The sequence below is a fragment of the Henningerozyma blattae genome, chromosome 3 (genome assembly GCF_000315915.1).
Source record: "Henningerozyma blattae CBS 6284 chromosome 3, complete genome".
NCBI lineage: Eukaryota > Fungi > Ascomycota > Saccharomycetes > Saccharomycetales > Saccharomycetaceae > Henningerozyma > Henningerozyma blattae.
The window spans coordinates 717,630-734,848 of record NC_020187.1 but is presented as its reverse complement, the minus strand read 5'-3'; the positions used below and the strand labels follow the sequence as shown (position 1 = coordinate 734,848).

Here is a 17,219-nt window from a genome sequence, read left to right as displayed (position 1 = left end):
TAAATGTATGATTATTATTATTTTTTTAAATTTTATTAATTATTTTTATTTTTTAAATTAATTTTTAGGAGCAAATTCAAATATGGAAATACAGGTTTGTATTTGTATGGTTATAATAAATATATAAATGAATTCTAGCAGGTGGAGGATCACTCAATTAATAAAGTGAAAGTATGTACACTGTTTTTTATTTTTTTTTATTGTATTAATAATATGTAATTATAGATATTGTATTTTATATATATTTTTTGAAATAAGATACTCGGTGGCAAAATGAAATCTTACCCGCCCCGCGTCACAAATTAACAAGATCTGACACCAATGCGATGAGAGTAATGAATAACACAGTCGTAAATCATTTTTATTTTAATAAGTTTAAATAAGCGAGTTATATGAATATATAAAATGTAATTAGATAAACAATATGAGATTTTAAATGTGATGTGATATGCGTTTTGATTATTCTCCCCAAAGGATAATTGTTTGTAAAGACGTATATATCATTGTAATAATACCAAAAGTTAATAGACTAAAATCTGCCAATAAAGTTTTCCAAGTAAAAGTATTATCCAATTGAGTAGCTTTGTAATGAAGTAAAGGTGGGTACACGTATATGAGGGGGATACAAGCAAATGAACCTACGAGTGCTACAAATTTGTTTAAATCGTTGGCACCTAGGTATGATATTAGTGAAGTTAAAATGACAATAGTGGATCTGAAATAATTCTTGGCCCATTTAATAGAATGATTATATTTCCCTGAAGCATCTTTAGAGAAGATCCAATTTTCTAAAATCTTGATGGCTGGGAATAATTGTAACGGAGTAGATAATAAAATTGCCAAAGAGTAAAGGAGTTGAACTAAAGAAGTACAAGGGTTATCCTGAGGGAAGTTTTGTAAAAGGACCGTATCTACATTAGATCCGAAAGCGGAATAACCTAATAATCCGATAGTTATGAAAACCAATGTGATTATGACAAGAACCAATATCAAAGATTTTTTGAAATGATGAGGTGATTTCATAGATTCTTGAATAGGGATAAGCAAACCAATGCCTTCGTAAGTAAAGATTGCAGTACCTATGAATAATGACCAATCTTTGGTATTAAATGGAGTCATTGTTTGCCAATCTGGACCTTTGGTAGCGATGATTTTGATTGGATAGTAGTACAAATAGATAAGTCCGATAAAGATGAAGAGATCTGCGATAAGGGCTGTACTGCTTAATTTTGTAATATTTCTTGTGAAAGATAAAGGTATAAATAGGAAAGTTTGGAGAAGGATACAAAATGGGATTGTTATAAAATCTGGAGGATTTGTGATGAGACTTGTTGAGAGAGAGTGTAAATTTGTCGCTGTAAAGACGTTATATGCAGCAGCAAACCCTAGCTGTGATAGTACAATGGAGAGTAAGATTGATTTTTGTAAGATGGAACCGTAAAGAGTCAAACCCAAATCACCATACCCATTTACGTTTAATTTTGATTTGGTATCTAATAAAAGAATAAAACAGTAGTATGATATAAGGGAACATATGATTAAAGATACGAGACTAAAGACGTATCCACCGTTGCTAAAGGCCTTTGGTAGAAATAATACACCTGTACCGATAAATGATTTTAAAAGCAATAAAATAGCCTTTGTGGTGGAAGATTTGTTATGCTGGGATGAAGGTGGAGTGGGTTCTAATTCTTGTTCTTCTTCGTTATCGGATTCTGACAAATCTTGACCTGCGAAATGACCGTATAATTGGAACAAATATTCATCAAATTGTTGTTTGTTCGTTTTGAAACGGGGCAACCTATTTCTTAGTGACTCAATATCTGGATTCGATACATCTTGGTGATCTATCGAATATCTATGTAGGATAAAAGATCTACGGAACCCGCCGGGAGCCCGTATTTCTTGATGAGTCATCAGGGGAGTGGTTTCCTCTAAGTCATCCTGAGTATGAGTGGATATGGCTGACGAAGCGATAGATACTCCTGAGATACTATGAGAACGTTGTATTCTTGGTTTAACAGAGGACATTTTAGTGTATACTTATTTAATACATTTGTTTGTTTGTATATGAATACGAATATTAACAAGGAAATAAGAATATATGTATATATATATATATATAGGTATAGATATATATGTTAAAGAATGTAGGCAAAATAGATGCGAATTGATCGGATGTTATTATAACATTGAAAAAAAGCGAGATTTGAGAAATTTAAAAAAAAAGAAATGCCATGACAATAGTAAGAGCAAGAGTAAAGGCAAAAGCAACAGTACAAGACGATGCGTATTGCTATCGAAGGATGCTGTCATGGTGAAATGACTCGAGTGTTTCGCCAAGTACTCAAACTACACCGTAAAACACCCATTGATCTCTTAATCATCCTAGGCGATTTCCAATCCATAAGAACACCTAAGGACCTACATTCGATGAGTGTACCGCCCAAGTTTCGTCGCATGGGCGATTTCACACATTACTATCACGACGATATACCTCCTGTTCAATTACCTTTCTTAACCTTGGTTATTGGCGGTAACCATGAAAGTATGCGCCACCTCTTACAATTACCCTTCGGCGGCTGGCTATGCCCCAATGTCTATTACATGGGATATAGTAATGTCATCTGGTATAAAGGCTTAAGAATCGGTGGTCTTAGTGGTGTGTATTATAATCGGGATACACATACATCACGACCTACTTGGCAAGAACTAGAGGAAAAAGGGTGGGCCCGTCATGTACGGAGTTTGTACCATGTACGAGATGTCGATACGGGACCTCTTTTCGCTCTAAGTTCTTCAAATGAATTGGGTATAGACTTGATGCTGAGTCATGATTGGCCTACAGGTGTTACAAATCAAGAATATGGAGATACAAAAGGGTTACTGCGGCTGAAGCCCTATTTTGCCAAGGAAGTGGCCCAGGGTTGCCTGGGCAGCCCCATCAATTGGTCACTACTAACACATTTGAAACCTAGTTGGTGGTTAAGTGCACATTTACATGTACGATATAGAGCCACCATAAGACATGCAAAACAAGATAACCCAGAAGCTATTGACTTGGATTTGGATCTAGAGGAAACAAGTCCATCACAAGATACAACCACATCACAAGACAATAAAAAAGAAAATACAAATACAAGCTTGAAAACAGAATTCCTTGCCCTAGACAAATGCCTTCCTGGAAGAAGATGGCTAGAGGTTATAGATATACAACCCAGAAACCACAAAGACCCAAGGATAAGTGCCTTGGACCCTTCAAGATTATATGTGGATCCCGAATTCCTTTGGGGGTTACGCCACAATCAAGAACTGCGCACGTGCATGGATCAGAGCCTAGAAATAACTCAGAATGACAATTGTCTGTCGTCTGAACTTTGTGCGTCACGTGCTGCTTTTGTGGCACAAAAATGGGAGCACCCAGACACCCTAGCTCTGCCGCCGTGCACCCACGGAATCCATCGTCGAGAAAGATGGCAAACAGAGAATTTTCAAGCCACATTCTTGAATCCTGAAAAAGAAAAACAGGATGCCGAGAACAAGCTTGAAAAGGTAAAAGAGGATGCTGAATTGGTGATTAAAGAGGAAATACAGGATGCTAGTAGATCTGACATTAGATAATATTATATGTATCATTATACCTATTATTTATTAGATAGATAGGTGCAACACGAGCTGGCAAATGTGCTTACGTTCTTGCATATACGAACTTGTATTCATGAGGTCTCCTCTAGATACCTTTGCATTGCATTGTACTGTATAGTATTTCATTGTATTATATATATATATATATATATATATATATATATAAGTATGCAGATATTTTTTTTACAGAGCCAAAATAAAAGCTCCCCAACTCCACACACACCAGTATAATGCCAAAGTTAGTTTTAGTTAGACACGGTCAATCCGAATGGAACGAAAAAAACCTTTTCACCGGTTGGGTTGATGTCAAATTATCCGCCAAGGGTGAACAAGAAGCCGCTAGAGCCGGTGAATTGTTGAAGGAAAATAACGTTGCCCCAGATGTTTTATACACCTCCAAATTGACCAGAGCCATCAACACTGCTAACATTGCTTTAGCTAAGGCCGACAGATTATGGATCCCAGTCAAGAGATCTTGGAGATTAAACGAAAGACACTACGGTGATTTACAAGGTAAGGACAAGGCTGTTGCTTTGGAACACTACGGTCCAGAATTATTCAAGACCTACAGAAGATCCTTCGATGTCCCACCACCAGTTATTGCTGCTGACTCCAAATACTCTCAAAAGGGTGACGAAAGATACGCCGATGTTGATCCAAATGTCTTGCCACAAACTGAATCTTTGAAATTGGTCATTGACAGATTATTGCCATACTGGGAAGATGTTATTGCCAAGGACTTATTGGCCGGTAAGACTGTTATGATTGCTGCTCACGGTAACTCCTTGAGAGCTTTAGTCAAGCACATTGAAGGTATCTCCGATGCTGACATTGCTGACTTGAACATCCCAACTGGTATCCCATTGGTTTTCGAATTGGACAACAACTTGAAGCCAACTAAGCCATCTTACTACTTGGACCCAGAAGCTGCTGCCGCTGGTGCCGCCGCTGTTGCCAACCAAGGTAAGAAATAATTATGAATTACGTATTTTGCTTTATAATTTACTTTTATAATATTTTAACTTTGATATAATCTATAAACGTGATAACGATTTTACTTTTATTTACCCATTTATTTATCATTTGATTCATTTAGTTATTTATTCAACCGTTCATGAACACGGGATCTCAGCCTTTCTTCTAAGCGCAATCTGTTGGGATCCACCTTCAAATGTGTCTTGATTTGACTTTTCTCCAACTCTTGAATCGCTTTCTCCTCTTTACGATACTGGCTCATCTCTACCCCCATTTGAATCTTTAAAAAAGTATCACAAATACATTTCATATCATCGTATTTCTCATAATACCATAATTCAGAAAGATTACCTGCTATCTTACACAACTCTATGCAATTTATTGCACTCTCCTTCTTTGTACTTCCGTCGCCTTCAGTTTCGTTCAACTTGTAATGTAACATTAATTCTAAGATCTCATCATTATCTACAATAGGATCGATTTGACTGATTTTGTTGAATTTCAACAATAATAATAGAATAATCAAACATGCCATAAAGATTTCGATAGGGTATTGGAATGTCAAGATATGATCCCAAATGATCAATACATCTTCTCTGGGCAGTTCCCTTAAGAAAATTAATCTTGTCCATCGAACTAACCAAATCAAATTGGAATAATTACCTGTCTTAGTATTTTTTGCTCCTGATTTATTAGATACATTAGTAATCGCAGGATATAATTTAGAATACACAACTTCATTACAGTTTTGTAAAATGTTTTGAAACTGAGTCCTTTCCCAACGAATTAATCGTTTCCTTTCGTAAAATATTGGCTTTATTTGCTCCATTAATTTAATATATATTTCAAAAACATTTCTCATTTCCAATTTACTCAACCCTAACTCAGTCGTACTAGAGAGATTCCCTGAACCATGGTCGACACTAGTCTTGTAAACTTGTAAATATATCAACCCCAAAATCTCATGGTACCCTTGTTGATAATTTTTACTCTTGAAATTTTCTAATGGATTATCAAGAGGAAAAGCACCTGACGATGATGATTTATCTTGCCATGAGAAATCTCCATTCCGTAATAATACAATATAATTATACAATAATTGTCTCATTTGAACATGGATATTATCATCCAAAAATATCGGGTCCAATAATAACCGAGATAAGTCTAAATCAATAATCTCCAATGTCTCCTTTAAAGACATTTCTACTTCATAATCATCATCTTCTTCTTCCACATTTTCCCCATTATGCATAGTACTATCAATTGAACGAGTATGACGATGATGATGTTGGTTTTTTTGCGGTGATTTTTTTTCAAATCCAATACTTCGATTGCTCGATTGTCTATTTTCCACGTCTCCATCATCTAAATTTTGATTATCAAATCCCAAAGGTGTTTCCTTGGGAGTTAATCGTCTAATATTGGTTAAATTTCTCTTTTTAATTAGTGAACGCACTCTCCCAACATTTTTAGATTTCTTTGCTGACGCACAACTATTATTAGTGATTTGAAGACTTTGAATATCACTATCTTCCTCATCGCTATTTTTAGTACCACAACCGCCACTACTCTTGTTATCTTCATTAGAATCGATGATAGGTACTCTAAAGAAATCATCATTATTGAATTTATCATTTAATAATAAAATATCTATATTATTGGAATCATAAAAATAATTGTCGGAATTATTATCTATATTTAATATAATTGTTTTCCAAATCCAACCTCGGATACTCAAGTTATTAAAGCTCAAATTTTTGTATTTATAATTATATATCTCACCTTTCCATATCCCCTGTTGAATTAATTGATCTTTGGTCTTGTATTTTTCAATAATAGATTGTTTAATTGATTGGTCCATTTAGTATTAATTAATATATTAATTGAAAAAAAAAAAAAAAAAACTCCAAAAAAAAAAACAAAATGAAGACAAGTATATGCTATAGTTAAAGATTGGAATTTGATAAACAATTCAATGTTAATTCTCCTGAATTCTCCTGGATTTATAGTTAATTTAAACTTTCAATTAGACTTTTAATTAAGTTTTCTGAATTTAGAATGTTAATTTAAAAACGCCTTAAAATTTAAATTTTCCTTTCCATTAATATTTTATTTTTTTATAAATTTTAAACGTTCAATGTAGATTGTTCAATTAGTTTCCTTAGTTAGTAAACCTCTGCTAAAATGGGAAAAACTCCAAAAGAAAAATAAAAAGCAACCCAGGGTTTTAAAGGGTTAAGGGCATCCAAATTTAGGGTATATCGTTTTGATAATATTAAGGGAATTCTCTAATTATAATTAATAATATTTAATGGTATTTAGATTGTTTTTAACTTTTGAGTTTTAACTTTTGAGTTTTAAATTTTTAATCCATAAAGAATTCAACTCAAACTTATAAGGAAATATTTTTTTCAAGAAGTATAGCTCACTTTCATAAACCTTCAACAGATTAAAAGAGGGTTTAGAGTATTGTATTCAACTTTTTATTTCAATTATTTTAGAAGCTATATTATTTTAACTGATTCATCATATTTTAAGGCTTTAATTTTTCTATTTTTTTATATCAGCGGCTAATTGTGCGGATTTGATTTGGCAAGCACATATATAAAAGCGAAGGACGAAGGAAAATCCTTTTTCAAGATATTAAAGCCTTTTAAATCACATTTATTCTATAAACAATACATAGTTATTGTTCAAAATATATGAAACACTTTTTATTTAGTTTTCTTATGAGATCGAAAGATTACCACTTTCGAATGTTTCTAGATATCAAGAGAAATTATTCAACTAGAAAAGGTCATTAGTTTACACATATACTTCATGACAAGTTACGCTGAAATAAACCGATATATTGCAAGTTACTTACAACAATTATAATATCCTAGAAAATAGCGAAACACCTTTTGAATTTCAGAGAATAAGAAAATTGAATTTAAATATTCTTCTATATTGACTTGATATTAATAATTGTCAGTACAATTAACAGGTTCCATGAAATGAACACAAAGTAACTTCAAAAAAAGACAGCATTCTAATTTATCAGCCTTAGTTCTTAAAACTTAAATTAGTGAGGTGGCTCCTGTACAATACAAAATTAAAACTCATACAGAGCACAATCAAATACAGAGGAAATAAACGGTAGTAAATATCTTTGCCTGAAGCTTAATAAAACTTCTAATGACGTAATTTTTTCATTGAGCCAAAGCCTGTAAATCTGAAGCATGAAGATCAATCGTCACAAGCACTACATTAAGCAAGATATCTATTATACAGCAGCCAAGAGATTCTACAAAAACTACATTAAAAAGAGGCATATTTACAATAATATATTAGCTGAGTACTTCCAAATGTACAAACACACCATACCACTTTGCGGATGGGACGGACATTACCCGAATAGAAAGCAACTTTACAAATACTTTGTTCCGCTCCGTCAAAAACTCGCTAGGACTACCTATGCCACGCAACTTTTTCTGTGAGCCTTCAACCTCATTATTATCATCATTCGATGGTTGAAGATTTTTTATACACTTTAACGAATCCCTAACATGTAGAACACTCTGCATACACGCGTTGAGCGGCCCGTAACTCATGTGTTGGTTTATTTTGATTACTACGCATATTTAACTCAATATTTACCATATCTCTTAAAGAAAAAAAAAAAGACCATTTTTGTAAACAATTCACCATTTGTTCCTTCACATTTAAAGCTAATTGGCTCTTTCGTCATTTCTACCTAATTGCCTCCTAATGTGGATCTATTTCATGATTAAATATTCATTGATTTATTTTCTCTTATCAGCCGAAAAAGGTGAAAATTGAAAAAAAAAAAGTTAGTACTTGCACAGTGTCTGAAATTCATTCTAGCCCGAACAGCCGTGCGATTCTACTAGGGAGTAGGCGCACTTCCCCCCCACAAATCACTGTCAGCATTTTTCCCTTCCCTAATTCCTATTTTGATATCGAATTATATAATAATAAAATAAAATAAATCTATGCCTTACAAAAGCACAGTTATCTAATATCCTTCTTGGTGTCATCATATTTTTTTGGATTTAGATATTTTTCTTTTGGTAAATTTACCTCGATTATTTTGTTAATCACAAAGAACAAAAAAATACTTCTCATTTATTCTCAATTATTATTATTATTTTTTAATAATCTTTATTGCGTGAAACAAGTTGCTCCCGAAATATAATTAACTAAATTCTCATTTTAAGATTAAAGATCCATATGTCTGTAAGACTATAAAATATTTTAATAAATCAATAACTATCATAACTCAATTATTACAATAAATTTTAACAAAATTAGTACCAATTTTTTTAGAATTTCTTCTTTAATAAAGAGGAATATACATTTTTATCTAATATTCAGTATTCCATATTAATATCCCCCCCCCCCTTTTTTTTTTTGTAATAGCATATTCTGCGATTAATTACTACAATTATTCTTATTATTCTTTCAAATACTTTAAAAAAATACTCTAATCTTCGCTGCACTCCTGAAAAATAACATCCGTTTACATAGATTGATATTTTAATTATGTCAAAGGGCCAATTAGATCCATTAAATCTAGATTGGGTAGTAAGATCTCCTACACAAGTAGTTAATCCTACCGATATATATTCTCCATTGTCAAGTAAACAGCTAGATTATTCTCTAAGAAATTCTCAACAGGAAGCACACCATCACCATCACAATCATCAGCATCGCATTCGCAGTGAAAGTAGTAGCAGTAGTGAGATCGCCATGTCCCCGTCACTTAGCGAAAGCGAAATGTCTCCTTTATCACCATTGGGAGATTCTTCACGAAATTCTTCTACAGATAGTAAGGTATTTAGAATCAACTCTATACAACCATTGAGGAACTCTCAATCTTTTAAAATCTCGAGAGAATCTTCAAAAAATCAATCTAATGAAAAACTGTCTAGCTCATATACCGATAAAAATGACATAGAAAAGTCGAGGAGATCCAATAATATAATCCAAAATTTTCCGCCAGATCCTCAAAAAACTATTAGAAGAACCAAATCTACAAGCGAAGTTTTAAAAAATTTACAGAACCCTAGCTCTAACTCAATTACCTCAACTAATAATTACGGCAGTCCTCCTTCTAATTCAGGCCACCATTTATTTAGAACGAGAAAAACATTAAATGATTTACAACCAATTAGTAGGATTAATAATGCAACAAAAGAAAAATCTAAGGAAAAAGAGCCTCGTTTATCATCTGGTGGATTTTTAAAAGTTTTTTTGGAGGAACTCATTCTCCTGCAAAGAGTAATGTAAGTTCTCAACCTAAAATACCCCCAAGTCATCTTCAACATAAACATCCACATGTTTTGAATGTTAACACATCATATCCTATAACTACCGATGCCACCCCTAATGTAAATAGCACTCCGGTTAATAGTTTACCAAAGGCAACTGCTTCAATTCCAATTTCAAAAAAAATAACTCTACATTAGATAGCTCTAATATCGCGAATATAACTAGTACTAGTCCAACGCTCCAAAATTATATGGACGACGATTTTCATCTTGGCTTAGAAAAATATTTGAAAACAGTTAAGGCTAAAAACCGCTCTAATGCGTCTGGTGATAACGCACCTTCACAAAGTACATTAGTAGTAGATGAAAACCTTACAGATTCCTATTTAGAATTAAAGAAGACTGAAAAGAGAGATAAATATACAAAATATGATGTTCTAGGAAGACCTTTACCAAAACATCCCCCAAAGTCTAATCTACCATCTGCATTAAAAAAGAATAAATCATTACAGTCTTATTCATCCTATTCGCAGACTTCGCATGTACATCAGGTTGGCTCTAAATCTAATCATTCTTCAAATTCATCAGATTTATCAAGCACTTCAACTAATTCGTCCTTGCAAGAATTGCCGGACTCAACTAATACAATAACCAGTAATCCAACATCTGCTGCCTCTGGAGATTCGTCTGGTAATGGGTTTTTATCATCATTATTTAAGAGAAGATCAAGCATTCAACAAACGTCACAATTACAACAACAATTACAGAGTCAAAGGGTACCTTCAAAACCTGGTACAGGTTCGTCCTCAAGTAGGCCATCTGCTAGCAGTGCTTCTACTATTTCTGCATCTACCTCAGATTTGAATTTCACAAAAGTACCTGGTTTACAAAACTTAAAACCAATGAAACGCATTCTGTTTGACCCTTCGACTTATTACAATGACCCACCTCAACAAATTTGTGGTAAAAATCCAAGAAAAGGTGAAGTTGAAGTCAAATCAGATGGTACTGTCATTATTCACCGTTTAACTGCCGAACAGAGGAGACAACTAATGGATACTTCCAGCTACGGTATTGTTATTGGAGGATCAAGTAAATTGAAAATGTTAAATCCTTCCGATGATGCCCCAATATCAAATCCTTCAAACTCTATAGGTACACTTTCAGTTAATGATTCAAAGGATTATACTAAAAAAAGACAATTGCAGATAAAAGAAGCAGAAGAAGCGGCGGAAGCCAGAGCTAATCCATCTGATGATGATCAACAATCTATTATGTCGGAAAAAGCTTCGAAATTAAAGATTGATAAGCCAATGATATCGCGTCATTCTACAAGACAATCTAATGATTTCCCAATATCAGATTACTCTGATGAGGAAGACTACCATATGCATGGCCTTCCTGACGTGAATGTATCTAACGATGTATTATATACTCGTTGCTGCCATTTACGTGAGATTTTACCTATTCCAGCTACGTTAAAACAACTAAAGAAGCATCCAAATGGTCCAATACCACTGTTACAACTACGTAATCCTAAACCTTCAATGATTGAAATATTTTCGTTCAGTGACTTTATTAGTATCGCTCCTGTTTTAGCAATATCATTGGATGGGGTCAGCTTATCATGTGAAATGCTTAGAGTTATTTTAAGTTCAATAATTATAAAAAAAGATTTTATTAAAATAACTTTACGTAATACCCCTATAGATGCTGATGGCTGGAAAATTTTATCGTCATTTATTGCAGATTCCAAAAGTTTGTCATCTATTGATTTAACAATGGTACCAACCATAAAAACAAATGTCCAGAAGCCATCTAAAGCTTCATTAAAAGATCATTCTATCCCACGGATGAAATGTGATTTAAGCAATAGATCTAGCATGAATTGGGATTTGATGAGCGCTGCTATCGCAACAAGAGGTGGACTAAATGAAATTATTTTAAGTGGGGCAAAAATGTCAGATACGGAATTTAAAAATTTTATTGAAGTTGCTTGTATCACTACCGAAAGGATAGGTCTAGCATATAATTCATTAACAACTAAAAAATATAAAATATTGGCCAAATGGTTAGTTAAATCTAAAATTACAGGAATTGACTTGGGATATAATGATTTAAAAGATAATCTTTCAATATTTTCAAAATTAATTTTGGATAAAGTTCACAACAAAGGAAAGTCAAATGAGCTTCAATTTATTTCTTTAAATGCTACTAATTTAGATATTCCAGAAGGCTCAACCTCAGAAAATAATGAAGTAATCAAGTTTATTAATGCCTTATGTTGCTGTGAAAAATTAAAATTTTTAGATTTATCTAATAACCCTAAACTATTTCCCTACGGCTTGAAACCTATTATTTACAGTTTACCAATGCTTACTAGTTTAGTGAGAATCAATTTAGACTACGAAGAATTTTCTGAAAAGGATGCTCTAATTCTTTTATCTGCTTTACCACTCTGTACAAATTTAAATGCAGTATCAATATTAGGACTGCAAGGGACACCACTGATTGGGAGAGCTTTATGTGATCTACTAAAGAGAACACAAAATTTAATTTCTTTGGAAGTTGAATATGATAAACTACCTGATGATGTTAAGAAAGAGTTTCAAGTTATTACTATGCATAACGTTCAAAAAGGAGTCGATAAAGTGAATGGAATTACACACGGCATGCAATTTAAAGGTAAAAAACTAATTGATTTTCATGAGTTGTCATTATTATTAACCGAAAGTTTTGACAATAAGGAAAAATATACTAAAATTGTAAATCATTTCTTGGATAAGACTGCCTATGCAAGGGATAGACTATTAAATGTGGTACGCGATTTGTTTTTGGTAAGACAACGAAACGAGCTAAATTCTCAAGGTAAGGCAGTATTGATCAGACTATGTTTCATTGATGATTGTTTGAAGAAAGGTATTAGTATTTTGACATGTAGAAAAAATAATTTACTAAATTCCTCATCAGAAGATATAAAAGCAAATAAAACAAATTCGGCTAATCCAACTATAGGATCAGTAAATTCTTCAAACTCCATGCTAGAGCTAAGTGGAGAAACTTTCAAAAATGAAATTTCTGAAGATCATGCTGTTTTTTTACCATTTGGTAAGGCTGCTATTGAAAATAAAGCTATAAGTGCAGAAGATGCAGTTCAAATAACAGAGGATGACGATATCTTTGAATATTTATCAAAGGAAACTGAGAAAGAACAAAATATTTTAAAGCGTAAGGAAAATCTAGAGGGAGAGTTGAGAGAAAGAGTTTCGAAAATAGATCCTTATTTAAACAAGGAAAAGTTAAGAAAGGCTGCAGAAAGTGGTGATACTGAAAGACTTAAAAATTTAATATTAGAAAATAAAGTGTCAACCATTGTTGAAATTATTGATGAATTACATAATCAAGGTTTTCACTTACATGACCTTTTTTCCAAACAGAAATTAGATTTAGATGGAAGTATTTACGAAAAAGAGTCTTCTTCTAAACATTCTGAGGAGCGTAGCCGTAGCTCAATAAAATCAAAAAACAATAATAAGTTAAACAATGAATTAGAGGAAGCTTATGATTCTGTTCTTGACGAATTTCAGATGAAAAGAACAGAATGAGTTCTCCAGATATCAGACTATACTTATTTTTTTTTTTTTTTCAATAATTATCCTCAATATATATATTTATATTCTTCGATACTTTTTTTTGTATTTTTTTTTTTAACATATTTTTTTTTCCTTTTGATAGTTTTCAAGTACAATATTATTCATATATCATAATTATTTTAGTATGAATAGTGCCATTTATTATCAGATAACCTTATTTGGCTCCCGCCCAAGTCAGCTCTTTTAGAGACAGTTTTTTTAATAACTACATTCGGCAGTTTCTAGAATTCAAAGACGCGATATTCAAATCGTATTTGAACAAACAAATAAATCGGGAATTTTTCGAATAGCAAAATCTAACCTCAGAATCTTAGTATCTTGGTATATACACATATGAAAAAACTCCATTTAAATTATAGAATATCAAACTATAAATTAAAAAATCTCCCTGAGAGTATACGGATAATATTGTGGCCTAGTTAGCAATAAATAAGTCCATACTAGTGTTTTGAAATTTAAAAAAAAAGTAGTATTAAAGTTAGAGTATAATATACATATCAAGTGGATCAACTCGTCTTTCACTTTACCACACCCTGCCTACCTAGATCTTACGAAAACTAAACCATGAATTTTTTTTGGGGATCTTCTTCGAAATCAAAATCAAAGGATAAATTATCTGAGACACGATCGAATCCAAATTCTTCCAAATCAGGACATATTAATAAGTTAAATAATGAGCCTTCTGGACCCTTTATACATCAATTTCCTTATTCTATAGAAAGACAATTTGGTGAATCATTCACGTTCAGATCTGCAAACTTATTGGAGCTATACGAAACTGATTGTCTGGGCCTGGGCCCTCCAGATCTTTTACATGTTACAGCTACGGATACTTTTCGAGATGATTTGGAGATTGGACAGTTTCTTCATATAAATGGTATCATCCTTACTGATGAAAAAATGGCAATCCAAGTAATGTCTTTATTTAACGATTCTATTAGCGATCCAGATGTCGTTAAAGATAAAAAAAATAATGGTAATAATTCAAAATTACAAAAGGATACCAATATTGCCACTTATTGTGCATTTAATTTATTTGCCAAAGTAGATATCAGAATTAGATATGATTATTCACATGATAAGCACCAAATATCCTTATTTGATTGTGTTTCGAATAATATTATTTCTCTAGATACATTTGCTAATTCTATTGAACTTTCACAATTAGATAAGAATGACAATAACGATATTAATCCAGAAGAATTAATTAGAAGGTTATGGGAGGAAACGTATGTTTCTGCATGCATTAGAACATTATTAACCAATACAGATAATATAAGAAAATTCCCTACAATGGTTCAATTACCATTCACAATTAATGCTAATCCATTTCCACAAACTTCGTACGAAAAAATTATTGTTATTTTATGCCACTATATACCACGATGTCTCGAGACTGGTTGGGATACTACTAGAAATGTTTATCCCACAATAATTCATAATCATTTAACAAATGCTATATTGACATTATTATCATTTGTTCCTTCCTTAATACCATTATCTCTCGAGACACTGAAGGAACTATCGATAAAAGACCCTAATAATGAATTATATTACCGTATTGTATCAATTGCTATATTGTATCAAGATAATTCCAATGACATTTTAATGATCCAAGAGATAAATAAAACTTTAGAACCTTTATTACCCATGCTAGATAAGACAAATTCAAAAGACTTAAATTCTTCATTACAATTAATTAATTGTACAACAGATTTATTATTTTTACAAATCAGCTTTCTAATTTCTAATAATGATTATGAATCAGCTTTTCCATTGGCTAAATTTTCTACTCAATTAGCATCTGATTCATTTTCCTCCTGGTTTTTTTTAACCAAATGTTATATTCATTTTAAACAATTTGAAAATGCATTATTATCAATAAATTCTATGCCACACTTATTAAATATTGATAGAGTTAAATTAGCGTTAGCATATGATTCATTAAATTTTGATTATTATAAAAGGCCATTATGTACTAAAAAAACTACTTCGATGGATTTAACATCTTATGAACTAAATCATATTGAATCTACTACATCCTTAAAATTAGTTAAAGAAAAAAATTTACCAAAATATATATTTGGTAGAACAATTTTACCAGATCAAATCGATAAAAAAGGCTATATGGAAAAAGTTTGGAATATCGATGCATTAGAAATAGGCCCAGTTTATGGTTCACAATCAACAAATTTAATAAATTTTGTATCACCAAACGAAGTCAAATCAGTGATGGATTATAATTTGTTAGCAAGAAATACTGTTGCTAAACAAGTTGGATGGTTCCATAAATTGGTTTGTAGTATATTGGTAGAATTAAAAGATGAAATAGGTTGGAATGAATTATTAGAATTAAGATCAAAAGTGTTTGTAATGGAAAAGGAATATGCTGCTGGTACTACAGAATCAACTTTGAATGTACAGGAGGCGAATGGGAACTCAACAATATCTTTAACTAATAAATTCAGGACTAAGCGATTATGTGAACGTTGGCTAGACGACCTATTCTTAGATTTATATGAAGATTTGTGCATATCTACATCTATTCAAGAAGACAAAGCAACTGCAAAATATAGTGGATTAGAATGGGAATTACTGGGGTTGACGCTCTTAAGAACATGCAATTATTCTGATGCCATTGCCTGTTTAAGGACTAGTATGTTGGCTAGGCTTGACCCGATCTCTTGTGAACAACTATTGAAAATCTATTTAGTAGAACCCATCAATGAAAATATGTTGTATTATGGACTCAATAATATGAAAATAGATTCTGATGTTATAATAAATCTTGTATTACAAAATATTTCTTATCAATACCGGTTCTACGATAGCTTACAAATCATCAACCGTCGTGTATTATTTAAATTAGCCAACGAATTAGGGTTGGATGCTTTAAGAAGCAGGATAATCGCTACACCATCAGTAACTGATGGATTAATTGTACTAATTGAGGAGTTATTAAGCTGGGTTCAAATAATGGTTGATAGCTAATTATTTGAATACTCAGCACTACGTACTTAACTGACAACCTATTGACATTATTGCATAGTTTGAACTAGCCACATAACAATAATATACGTTCGTCGTTGCATCTTTGCTTCAGAAGTGTTGCTCTAGATTGATGATATTGTTATTTATCACTTATCCATTCTCTATTAACTATCCTCCGCCTAATCTGTTTTGCTCCAGTCATAAGACCTCCTATTAGAGATGTACCTATATATATGTATTTACTGCTAGTACATGCACTAGCTATAGCCACTAACCTTGGCCACTTCAAAACCATTGTAAGATTATTGCAAGATCCTGGTGGATCGGACCCTTTATTTTGTTAAATGGTAACTATGACAACGTCCGTTACCCGGGAGAAGTCACGCCTTGAGCAATATTTTCACTTTAACATCAAGAACGAAAAATGGGAATTGGCCCAGAACTCATCGAATTTGACTAGCAAATCGAATACTTCTTACGATAGGCTATGGAATTTACAGATACTTAATTGATTCTCGTGAGTGAACAAGATCCAGGATTAATATAGAGGAAATTATATTGTATGAAGTAGCAAAGCGTATGTGTATGCAGGAGGAATCCGATAAAACAATCGACATAAACAACTTCTCTTTTTTTGTATATTAAGAGGACACCCACGTCAAGAAGACTTCAATTGTTAAGA

The 17,219-nt window shown here is 32.4% G+C and overlaps 7 protein-coding genes across 7 annotated transcripts; 5 read left to right on the top strand and 2 right to left on the bottom strand.

Moving 5' to 3' along the window:
• Window positions 1–459: 459 nt before the first annotated feature.
• Window positions 460–2,031, bottom strand: AVT3 (Avt3p; the record flags this gene model as incomplete). The annotated part of the gene is made up of 1 exon (XM_004179578.1): window positions 460–2,031. One exon carries the CDS (start codon window positions 2,029–2,031, stop codon window positions 460–462), a length of 1,572 nt encoding a protein of 523 aa, XP_004179626.1.
• Window positions 2,032–2,286: 255 nt separating this feature from the next.
• DBR1 (RNA lariat debranching enzyme) lies at window positions 2,287–3,621 on the top strand (the record flags this gene model as incomplete). The annotated part of the gene is made up of 1 exon (XM_004179577.1): window positions 2,287–3,621. The coding sequence occupies one exon, from the start codon at window positions 2,287–2,289 to the stop codon at window positions 3,619–3,621; it is 1,335 nt and encodes a 444-aa protein (XP_004179625.1).
• Window positions 3,622–3,875: 254 nt separating this feature from the next.
• Window positions 3,876–4,619, top strand: GPM1 (phosphoglycerate mutase GPM1; the record flags this gene model as incomplete). Its single annotated transcript, XM_004179576.1, has 1 exon — window positions 3,876–4,619. One exon carries the CDS (start codon window positions 3,876–3,878, stop codon window positions 4,617–4,619), a length of 744 nt encoding a protein of 247 aa, XP_004179624.1.
• A 122-nt stretch (window positions 4,620–4,741) lies between these two features.
• Window positions 4,742–6,481, bottom strand: GYP6 (GTPase-activating protein GYP6; the record flags this gene model as incomplete). Its single annotated transcript, XM_004179575.1, has 1 exon — window positions 4,742–6,481. One exon carries the CDS (start codon window positions 6,479–6,481, stop codon window positions 4,742–4,744), a length of 1,740 nt encoding a protein of 579 aa, XP_004179623.1.
• Window positions 6,482–9,165: 2,684 nt separating this feature from the next.
• Window positions 9,166–9,912, top strand: TBLA0C02990 (uncharacterized protein; the record flags this gene model as incomplete). Its single annotated transcript, XM_004179574.1, has 1 exon — window positions 9,166–9,912. One exon carries the CDS (start codon window positions 9,166–9,168, stop codon window positions 9,910–9,912), a length of 747 nt encoding a protein of 248 aa, XP_004179622.1.
• Window positions 9,913–10,144: 232 nt separating this feature from the next.
• On the top strand, window positions 10,145–13,498 carry TBLA0C02980 (uncharacterized protein; the record flags this gene model as incomplete). The annotated part of the gene is made up of 1 exon (XM_004179573.1): window positions 10,145–13,498. One exon carries the CDS (start codon window positions 10,145–10,147, stop codon window positions 13,496–13,498), a length of 3,354 nt encoding a protein of 1,117 aa, XP_004179621.1.
• Window positions 13,499–14,110: 612 nt separating this feature from the next.
• TBLA0C02970 (uncharacterized protein) lies at window positions 14,111–16,537 on the top strand (the record flags this gene model as incomplete). The annotated part of the gene is made up of 1 exon (XM_004179572.1): window positions 14,111–16,537. One exon carries the CDS (start codon window positions 14,111–14,113, stop codon window positions 16,535–16,537), a length of 2,427 nt encoding a protein of 808 aa, XP_004179620.1.
• Between the last annotated feature and the right edge of the window lie 682 nt (window positions 16,538–17,219).